Here is an 11528-nt window from a genome sequence, read left to right as displayed (position 1 = left end):
GAACGAACTATGCGTACAATGCTCCTATTGCTCGTGCCCTTCGCGAACTAAACGAGAACTCTAACTCCACTGAACTTGATCTCTGTTTCTAAATCAAGTTTTTCGTCACAACTAAACTCTTACTTTACTTACTTTAGTTATAAATAGTTAGTAAGAACGTTTGTTTTTTGACTTTGAATGAATGAAATAAATGAAATTTCACACTTATTTCACAGAAAGAAATTGTATATGCAATTTTACAGCTTTTTCACGTGAAACAGGAAAAGAATACTATGCTTAAAACAAAAATGTAGGTTCGCATTCGATGCTTTAGATATTCCCGATTTTCAGCCAAAGAAATCTGGTCACCGTTATTATAAATGAAGTAGTTAATTAAGCCAATCAAAGCAAAATAAATTAAATCTTCCCCATTAAATTCCAAAATTTTAAAAGCTCCATTTCTGCCGCTTGGTGACACCCCTCCTTTTTTTATATTTGATTACTCGTTTTCAATTTAAAATTATTCGATTTTTCGCATATTACTTATTGTGTAGTAGGATCGAGTATTGGAGGGTTTTCCCAATAAGGCTCCCTCTATTATAAATACTATACCTGCATACTTGGGATATTGTAATGAGAATGTACCTGTAGCGACTGCAGCTTGTCCTCTAAATTAGTTAGTCGTTCTTCAATTGCATCTTGGCGACTCGACATATCCGAAATTATTTCATAAACTGTATTTTGAGTCTAACCAAAAAAATTAAGTATTGTTAGTAAATATACACACAAAATAGAATATGCTCATATCTGTGTATGTGTAAACCCATATTCTCTTCAAAAGTGTTTTAACTCGAAGTTCCCCGTCTATTATAAAATACAAAAGCAAGTTTTTTGCAGCTACTACTTCAGCAATTGCTAGGAGGTAAGTATAGTATATGACTAGTGCCCGTTTTTATTACATAGTTAATATCTAAAATAAAAAAACTTTTAGTTAATAAGTACACTTTTTACGAAACTAAATTTTTAGTTAATGCACTTTTGAAGAACGTGGGTCTTATGTGTATACAACTTACATATCGTTCAAAGTACAAAACTGCGTATCGTGGTTCTGCAAAACCTCGTAACTGACATTTGTGCCAAAAAAGAAAAAAAGATATTTGCTCACCGGAAGCTCCTGTCATCAAACCGTTATTGATTCATACTAAAATATTGATACTTTGACATAGGAAGAAGAGATAATTAGGGATAAACGAGAAACCCGTTTTGAAATAAGCCAAGTTTTACTCTCTCCTACAAAATTTGGGCAACCTCACATACGAAGTTTTGCATTTTCTTAATACGCGGTTTTGTACTTTAAACGACGATATGTGCATCTATACTTACCTTCGCCATATCTGTTATAGTGTTTGCGTTGTCCATTAGTTTTCGTTGGTCCATTTTAACCTTTCGTAACCTGATCGGCATTGAGAAAATTTTAAAATCCATTAGACGCAACAACAGATAGATTTTTTTTTTATTTTAAATCATGCTTAGCACGTTTAATAAAAAAAGAAAACTATTACAAAATTTCAACTTTGTGAGAAAACGTAGTCGAGAATGATCAATTCATAATGTTGGTATACAAAAAACAAAATTTTGGGGAGTTTAGTTATCTGTTGGACTGAGCATATATATTCCTTATCAAGCCTATTAGTTATATGTTAAAATCTCTAAAAATGTAAATTTTGAATTAATTCTCTGTATTATGAAACGTGCGATATATCAGCCGTCTTTGTTAATGAATCTTATATAAAAAGCATTAAAGCTTTAAATTTTGTAGCGCCTTTTATGGAACATATATCAAGGTCATTGTTTCTTTTTCCGAATAACAAGAGAAATGGTTATAAAAAGATATTGCTGCTTTTGAATACATTTTTCCTTTTCTTGTGAGGTTTTCATGCAACTAAATCTTTAGCATAATTTTTAGCATAAATAAGAAAACAAGTTTTCGATGTTCATAAGTCGCCCGCCTTATAATGATTTATATCAGAAGTTTTTTCATAGTAAAAATACTCTCGGAAGTTTGCCATTGCAGAGGGGCGAGCGCCGCTAAAAACCACTTTTTGAATCATTCTCGATTTTGCCCAGCTAGGCATGGAACCTGGAGGGCGTTTAAAATATGTATTTACATCTAAAAATTGGTTTTTCGCCCTAAACTTTTCAGTTGGAACCCTTTTTTTTATAGCAAATATCTTTCGCGATAGTTGATATTTGTATGTATATGCTAAAATTATCCATGCACCACGATTCTTTAGTGAAACAACTTTGTTCTTGAAAATTGCAGGAGGATAAAAAATACACATTCATTGATATCTTGGGGGAAAAAATCTTAAAAGAAATTGAAGTATATATCGTCCCCGTTATGCCAGAATTATGAATGTGCAAATTTACCAATTTTGAGTTGTTGGGTTGATCGGATTAACCTTTGGATGTTCTATGTTAATCACATATTTTGCAGCGTCAGTTACATGAATGTAACATGACTTATAAACAAAAGCTTTCAAATTTAATTTCCCAACATTTTAATTTTTACACATTCATGTGTCGATATTAACTTCCAAGAATTATAAAATTGTAAACCCATCTTTTTTTTTGGTTTGGTCGCTATTAGTCTAACTACGCTTCCGATACACCATTGGCTTGTCTAACGTTCAAATAACAAGCACATACAATTTTAATGGCATGAAAACGTCATTTGTAAGACAAGTTATGAAATATTAAGTAAAAAATTTAAATAAGTATGTGTACATCTACATCAAGCGTTTAAATTGCAAATTTTTGCTGGGCTTATTTTTTTATATGCATCTGCCCAGAATATGAAACCCAAAATCGGTGTTATTCACGAAATTGATATACATGTACTTATTTTACGATAAACTCTCCGATATCTACGTTCAAACACTTCCAGCATTAGGCTTTATAAATTTTTTTAATTTCGAATTTATTTTCGTAAGTATGTATGTATGTATGGAAGTACATAAGCAGGAATGTACACGCAAAATTTATAAAGAAGCTTTTGTTGAAAAATACGTAGCGATAGAAATAATTTCGTCGTTAAGATTGCAGAAAATCGTATCTCAATTTCATTATTGACCACTATAAGATTTTGGGTAACATGTTGTTGTAGTGTAGGTAAACTAATATTACGAGTGATATGTGTATAAACTTGATGTATTAATGGGGTTTGGCAGTGAAGAAGAAGTAGATACTTCTGCAATCTTAACACTAACGAAATCACGGATACTAATATTCAAAGTGAAAATTGGAGTTTACATTTTAGTGTAAGTCCACCAACAACACCGAAAAGCTTACACAGTTACACAGAATTCAGGTAATAAAAGGAGCGACAAACACACTTACATTCTGGTCAACAGCTAGCGGTAAGTGCATGCGGCGATTGTGATCAAATTGGATTTTGAGATACGAAATTCTAGAAAATTAACGACTTATGTAAATAATGTTGTCACTGGATTTATGCGACCTGGGTTAGCCCGCATAACAGTTGACAAACATATTCATTTATTTAATGTATTTTATACAATATGTAAACAGGGCTTTACAACCTAGTTACAGGCTAGTAAAACGAGTCGAGATGAGAGTTTTTTTAATGAGCCTATTTCGATAAGTGAAAGATTGGGATGTGATGCACTTGCCCTAAAGTTATGTTCTGAATAATCATGCACATACATGAATAGGTATGTGCGGAAAAGGCATTGAGTGAGGGTTAGATATATTTGAGAAAAAAGGCGGGAATAAAAAATTTCTTCTTCCTCCAGTCAAAATGGATGCATTTAGCAATTCATGCATGCAAACAAGCATTTTGGTTTGAAGTTTTAGTGGAAGTTCGCTTGAGGTAGTTATTGGGTGGGACTAAGTAAATTGCAAAGCAAAATGTTAAATATACTATATTATTTTATATGAAGTTTCCGTGAGGAAATTTTTAGATGTGACTGAGGTTATTGCTATGTACAATGTTTAATTTTGATCAACTGTTATGACTTTCACAGAGCACATTGCACAAAAACTGCGACAGGTTTCTCTAGAATACTCACGCATATATAGCTAGAAGGAACTTTCTTTGGTGGGTTCTTACACGTCCGGGATTAACCCGTTTTACTAGTCTTGTATGTTTGTAAATGAGCCAAGTTTCACGAAGAACATTTGCCGCTGCATTTTTCAGCTAAAATATGATGCAAGGAAGAAAAATATATGTATATTGGTTAAAACTAGTTATAGACAAATAATAAATAAATATTAGAAAATGTGCGTGAAATGAAACAATGCTCGTATTGAACTGACGTATACACCTACATTTAAATGAAACCATATGTGAAATTAACCATCTTAAATGTATGAATTCTTATCTCTGTAATTGTTCAAGGGTCTACATACCTCCTAAAATTCGCAAAAAATTAATTTTTCGTTTATCTGGTTTTTACTTTGTATTTTTCTACACATTTTGTTGCAATGATCTTTTCTAAAGTTTAATATGTTTTGTAATGTGTTCAGTGCGCATTCTAGCAAAATATAATCGAGAAAGTGTCAGCTACATAAAACCATACTTATTAACTAACTACTGGCCACAACTGCCTTCCCACAATTTTTAAAGTAAATTAGTTTATAAGTCAACACATTTTACACACGCCCTCCCCTCTCTCTGAGTTAATAACCTTTCAAATTATGTTATTTCATTTTACGAGATATTATAAATACATATACACTGCCGGAAAAAAGTATTGGCACATAGAATTTCTTACAATATATGTAACAATTTTTATTTTTTTTCGCGAATTGTTTATAAACCATGGTTCATTCTAGAACAAAAAACATTATATACTTTGCAGTGTTGCCACTTTGTGAGTAATTCCTCAAAACGTGAGGAATTTCGGGAGCGCTTGAGTATTTTTTGAGGATTTTTATTTTGAGGAATTTTCTCTCGATATATTTGCAGATAACAAATGCAACCATGTTTTACACAAGAGAGTTGTTAAATTGCTCTGCAAATTTTTGAACAAAAAACTTTCCGAAGTTTTATAAAGAGCGAAATACACCACACAAGCGGCTTGTCAAACATTCTTCAAACCTACTTTTCCCATTTCGCCATACACCGTGAAAACATGACTCGTTCAAGCAAAGAAGTTTATTTTTCTTCCGGTTCACCATGTAAAAGGGTTTAGATTTCTTTGATTTTTTTCTCTTGCGTCTTCATTCGGTAAAAATTCCGTTGCGAATGAGGCGATTTTAACATACACAACGTAAGCGGTTTGATCAAACGTCAACATGTCGGCCAGAAAATCAAAAAAATTTGATTTTTGTTCACATTTCAAATGGCTTGTTAAACCTTCAAAAACTCCCATACCATGATACAAATATTTAAAGGTAGTTTCACTTCTTCTTCTTAGCCGCCATTGCTCCCATTTGACGTAAACTGTGCTTTTGGCATTTTTTTTTTGAAATCGAGCTACCATATTCTTTGACAAAAGTAAAAAAGTGATTGATTACCTACTTCAAAAAGAAATATAATTATTTAAAATAAATTAAAGCTTTTAGCGATAGTGAGCATAAAACGGAAGGTAATTGAAATATTACATTGTATTCACATAAAATAAGCATTTACTGTTGTTAATTTTTTTATTGTTTTTTAGTAAGATGAGCTGCATATTTAGGAGCTGCAAAAATAACAGAAGAAATTGCGAAAAAACTAACATACAGTTTTTTCGACTGCCGGCGGTACCACAAATGCGGGAAAAGTGGATATCCGCGTGCATGGTAACTGAAAATGCGTTACCAAAAGTATTGTTTGTTTGTTCCGAGCACTTTCCCGCGAAAGATTTCAACCGGAGGAAAGGATGCGCCCAATTAGAGCGAAACGCGATACCAGTAGGAGTAGAGTGAGTATGCTTCCCTAGAACCCGAAATAAAGCAACATCCTAATTAGTTTCTTAAAGGACCAACTGCGTATAATATATCATGTAAAAGATAATGCTACATATTTGGTGTGCCTTACATTTATAGCAATTTAAATCAATACGCAGCTCTTTTAATACGAACAATCATGTAAGTATATTTACCTCCTGTGTTACAACTTTCTTTTTAATAAAATAAAAATTCATTAAAAAAATATTAAAATTTCCAAAATAATTATTTGATTAGGTGGCAGTGCTACCTCAAGAATTTACGAAAAGTAGAAACGTCAGTAAGCACAGTTTATGTCAAAACAATTAAAAGTGACACTACCTTCTTTTTTTGTATCATGTCCCATACACAACTTAAATAGCTTTATGCAAAGGGATATTTCGCTTGGTTTGTCAAGCCGCGTGTGTGGTGTTTTTCGCTCTTAAGCACTTTTGCATGTGTTGCTAAATATTCAAAATGTTATCAATAATTTTTTTCATTCCATCGTTATATTTTCAACTTATTTTGAACTAGCAAGATCTCGATAACGAATTGTACTATCATAAGGATATTCATATTGATTCTTCATTAAATCCAGAAAATTATAGGAAAAAAGTTCTTGAATTAAAAGATTCTTCAGGTTCATATAAGTTTCCCAATTAAAAAAATTATATCTGCATTACTAATATAGCCATTTTCTAATGCTACAGTAGAACGTATATTTAGTAGTTTTAAAATGTGTAGGACTGACTTGAGGACCAGATTGAGCACTGATATAGTTGCAGAAATATTATAGACGAACCAAGGAATAAAAAATAACGGTGATACTTTGTTTGAACCGCAAGAACAAATGTACCAATTGAATTGGAGAATGTAATTAATTTTTATGCAAGTACCTGTAAAAAGTAAATAAGAAAATTTTTAGTAATTTGTTCGGATTTTGAGGATTTTTCATTTGTTTTTGAGGAATTTGGTAATTTTTTTGTGGCAACACTGATACTTTGTGCAAAACTCGGGAAAATTCATTAAATTTTCTGCAAATTTTCAATTTTTTAATAAGATTTTTAAATTTTTTTAGTATGCAGTTTTGTAGCCCACAAATTTTATTATAATAAAGCGCTAGTTTGAACTAGCTAGGACTCACCGTTGATTTTTGAATTTTTTTTTTCACACAGTTTTTTACATTAAAAAAAAATTCGAAAATATTAGGGGTATTCAAGCGTTAATGCGGAATGCATTGCACCGGTGCGAAATTCGAAATGGCGAAAATTTATCAGTCATTGCATTTTACTCTTTACCTACGATAAGCAAATGCAATGACTGATGCGAGATTTTCGGCTGTTTGTTGTTGATAAAATTCAGCAATTTCACATTTCGCACCGTTGCAATTGCAGTTCTCATTAATGGCTGACATGTGGTTATCCATATAATTTACCATGAATAAATTCAAACCTCTACAAATTATATACATATTATATCTCCGAAGCCGATAAGTAAAATTATGATAAAAACTTGTAAAACAATCAACAGAATTATCCTTAAAACATGATAAAACATATTTCAATAACACTCATGAACTCGCTTTCGATATCGGAAAAGCAGGGCTGGAATCGTAACAGTCGTGAACAAGCAACTCGTAACGTAAAAATGTCGAATTAAGAGACGATCAGTACGTTCACAACTGTAATCCGAAATATGGTGGTTTCCATCGGAAGGTCTACCGCGATAAAAAAATAAATAAAAGTCATATATCTAATGTATTTATAGGCCAATTTGTCTGCTTTTTTAAATATATATATTGCCTATGTAAGTAGAAAAATGTTTGCGAAAAATGGTCTTGTTAAGCGGCGCCAGGGTCGAGATATTTTGAAAAACCGTATTTATGGTACGATTTGGTTTGAATTTGGCATATCGACGGCTGAGTTGAAGATCGACCTATCTCGGTAGCCAGTTCGAAAACGCCCTACCCCAGAAAATATGTCAAGAACGTCCTACTTCGGAATTTGATTGAAGAATGCCATGTTTCAGAATTTTATTGAAAAACACCCTATCTCAGAATTCTGTTCGAAAATGCCCTATCTCAGCTGAAGATACATTGAAAATGTGCTGAGATAGGGCGTTTTTTAATCAAATTCTAAAATAGGGCGTTCTTTGACCAAAGCCAAAATATAAAATGTATTTGACATAAAATGCATGTTATATTTGCATTAAAAAGCAATTTAAAAGCAATATTAACAAAAATATAACGACGGAAATTTATGTCACGTCACGCCACGTGACGTCACGTTTCACACTTGGGGTTGTAAAAGAAAATTTAAACAAGTTGCATTAATTCAAAAATATCTAAAAAACAACTAAAATTACTCCAAATGATAATAAAACAAGTTTCATAAAAAGAGCCATCCACAATTCACACAGTTTTGCGATTTTGTAAGAAAAGAAATATGGAAATACCAAAATGCATTTTTACGTGACGAGTTGCTCATTCAAGACTGCCAGACTTGGCAATATTTCCAACTTTTCCACGCGGTTCGCCGTCAAATTGAGAAAGAGAAATATTATTTCGATGTGTGGACACCCTTTCACATTTCGGAAATAAGTTTCAGAAATAAAAGTTGCAAGATGTGACTGCAATTAGGAGAGCGCAAATCGATTTCAGAAATATATTTCAACTTTTTCGTGCTGCACTAGCAATCTGCAATTCGCCCTTCGGAAATAAAAAACCTCTTTCGAAAGACACTTCACATGCAAGGTGTGACTGCAACTGCTTTCTAAAAAGTCTCAAGTTGATAGCCTTTTAGAAATAGGCGTGTTTTTTTTACACGCATACGTATCTGCGCTTAAAAATTTTATGGAGCTGTAAGCGACAAACTTTATGTGTGCTTATGAATAGTTGTCGATAAAATCAAAATTACTTGTTTTGAAATGGAAATTGTCGATGATTGTTATTTTACACGTTAAGCGTAGATGTATATGCGTGTAAAAAAAAAAACACGGCTAATATATTGCATTGCCACGTCATTTTTTTCGGAAAATTAAACACTGAGTTGCTGTACGCAACCACTGAGAGCAGTTAGGAACACACTGTTAAACATACGTGATGTGGTATTTTGTTAAGTCTCTGCTGATATAATTTTTACTTAACCCTCCGTAAGTCTGGAGAACAGAATAACGTCGTGAGCCTGGTGGGGCCCGAAAATGGGACGCTCCGTTTTACAGCCTATTAAAAACGGATTGTTGTCTTATTAGTAAATCTATAATCGGCGAAAATATTGCGTTGATTTTTGTGATTTTATTTTTTTAGAGACTACTTCTGGCTTCTTCTAGAGACTAAGCTGGCATTGATTTTTTGAAACTTTGTTACCCATTTTATTTCGTAAGAAACTCATGCTTCCATAATGGAAAAAGTGCAAAAATTCGCAAAAATCAACAGGATTTTTTAGCCGTTTGGAACTTGCACTTCATTAGACTAAAATTGAATAAACTACAAAATTGCATACTTAAAACTTCTCTAGAAATTCTTAATAAGATTAAAATTGATTAAATTTTTTTAAATTTTCGTGAACTTTATATAAAGTGTAAAACTTTGATTTATATGGTCTATTTTACAGAATGAACTATATTTTCATAAATAACACGGTTCAACAAACTTTAGTCGTATTCTAGCTCAAAAACTGGGAAAATTTCAAGAAAATTTTAATACAGAATTTGGACGTAGTTTTTCCGATAAAAAAAAACCACTGATGGATTCTTCCCACGGTGGCCAACCGTACCGTTTTCAGCGGGACTGTCCCGGATTTAAGAGTAATGTCCCGGTCCCGGTAAAATACCTGCCGAGCCGCAAAATGTCCCGGTTTTTGGCAAGAAAAAAATTTAGATATCTCGTTGTAAAATGTTTAGAACTCTTTAAATATTTACATTTTACATATTCTATTTACATACTAATCGATCTATATGCCGTATAATAAAACAAAATTCGTAATTGTGTTCCGGTTAAAATGAGTGAAATACAAAGTATGTTCGACATTTTTCTTTTGTTTGGAATGAACTACCTGCAAAGAAATTCCCAAAAATCAACACGATTTTTTATCCACTTCAAAATGGCATTTCGTTATACTAAAATGCCAACTTGTATGTAAATTTATTGAATCCTCCTAAGTTTTGCAGGAAGATAAGATATTTTTTTATGTTTTTTGTTTTAGTATGAACAATATTTTTACAAAGAATTCGCGGACAATTTTAAGTAAAAAATGTTGCATACATTGAGAAAAATTCCCTTGTGCCAATAATTTAAAGCGGCAATCTACATACATACATACAGATATAGAAATTTATAATTTGGTGTGATTTTTATTCCTATTTTAATATATGTCTTAAGTAATTTAGATATATTATCATTGAAGCTTCGTTTTATAAAACATTGTATACACATATGAAATTTTACACTTCTTTGTTTTTCTAAATAGAATGTTTCCAAAAACGCAGCAATAAAATTGATGTCGTTTGTTACATAATTAGGTGTGTTTTAGAACTGAGTTTTGTTTTAAGTTTTCCCTATTTTGTAATCAACTCATCGACATGAGGTATAATCCATCAGACGAATTGGATTTTCATTAATACGTGGTTGTTTTCTTCGGAAAAACTACACCCAAATTCTATTTAATGTTTTTTTTTTGAAATTTACCATTTTTGCCATTTTTCGACAAATCAACAGTTTTTTTCTCAAAACCTGGGGCCTATTTCATTAAAGTTACAAGTGCGACAATTGTCGATTTTTCTATTGAATTGCAGATTTTTCTATTCATATACGTTTGTAGGCAACTGTGAAAATTTGTGGAAAACGACAGTGATAATATGGAATACTGTCGACAATTGTGCTGACAATTGTCACTCTGACAAAATTCTCGCGACAATGAAGACAAAAACAAATAGCTCCGTCGGAAAGCTTTCACAGGAGTTTTGTAAATTTATTTATATAATTTGAATATTTATTAAAACAAAAATAATGCAAATGCAAATATTACATGGGATTTACATATAAATTTCATATGACTGGCGACAATTTTGTCAAAGACAATTTTAAGGCCCGACAATGACAATTTGTCACTTTTTCAATTGATTTTCTCATGGAATTTAAGAGGTGGTGATAATTGTTTTTATGAAACAAAATACCCACCAAACTGTCGAAATGCCACTGACAACATAGAGAATGCTTGTCGTTGCAAAATTATCACTGTCGCTTTATGAAATAGGCCCCTGGACGTGCTAGAAAAATTTTTTAAATGCACTTCAAATCGACATCACAAAATCTATAAGATGAGGTCGACCCCGTTTTTGAGGTAAAATACGACCAAATTTTGTTGAACCGTGTAATTAATGACAAAATTTTTCATGGAAATAATTGTAAGTTTTATATTAGAACAAGCTGTACACTTTCATTTGTCGCCTAGTGTATGTATAAAAATATATATCAGCAGAAGCTGCATACTTTTACTACTATGAGTACAACTAGGAAATGTAATTTCGAATGAACTATTTATTTTGCCTTGAATAAGAATAAAGTTATAGTTTAAAAAACTAAAACCTCGCTATTATAATTTCCATTCGTACTGTCA

The 11528-nt window shown here is 32.0% G+C and overlaps 1 protein-coding gene across 3 annotated transcripts in view; it reads right to left on the bottom strand.

Annotated features, from left to right (window-relative positions):
• Nucleotides 1-570: 570 nt before the first annotated feature.
• Nucleotides 571-11528, bottom strand: part of LOC118734304 (small conductance calcium-activated potassium channel protein) — a 184141-nt gene continuing 173183 nt past the window's right edge. For all 3 annotated transcript variants that reach the window (XM_036464025.1, XM_036464026.1, XM_036464024.1), the window contains 3 exons: nucleotides 4071-4198; nucleotides 1363-1432; nucleotides 571-726 (listed from right to left, as the gene is read on the bottom strand). In XM_036464025.1, the coding sequence (XP_036319918.1) occupies nucleotides 586-726; nucleotides 1363-1432; nucleotides 4071-4198 (339 nt within the window). In that variant the 3' untranslated portion in view covers nucleotides 571-585. The remainder of the gene's footprint in view (nucleotides 727-1362; nucleotides 1433-4070; nucleotides 4199-11528) is intronic.

This window comes from Rhagoletis pomonella, unplaced genomic scaffold, assembly GCF_013731165.1.
Source record: "Rhagoletis pomonella isolate Grant_MI unplaced genomic scaffold, Rhpom_1.0 Rhpom_scaffold_00002, whole genome shotgun sequence".
Classification (NCBI taxonomy): domain Eukaryota; kingdom Metazoa; phylum Arthropoda; class Insecta; order Diptera; family Tephritidae; genus Rhagoletis; species Rhagoletis pomonella.
Note: the sequence above shows the minus strand (reverse complement) of the source record. Positions and strands in the feature narration are given on the sequence as shown.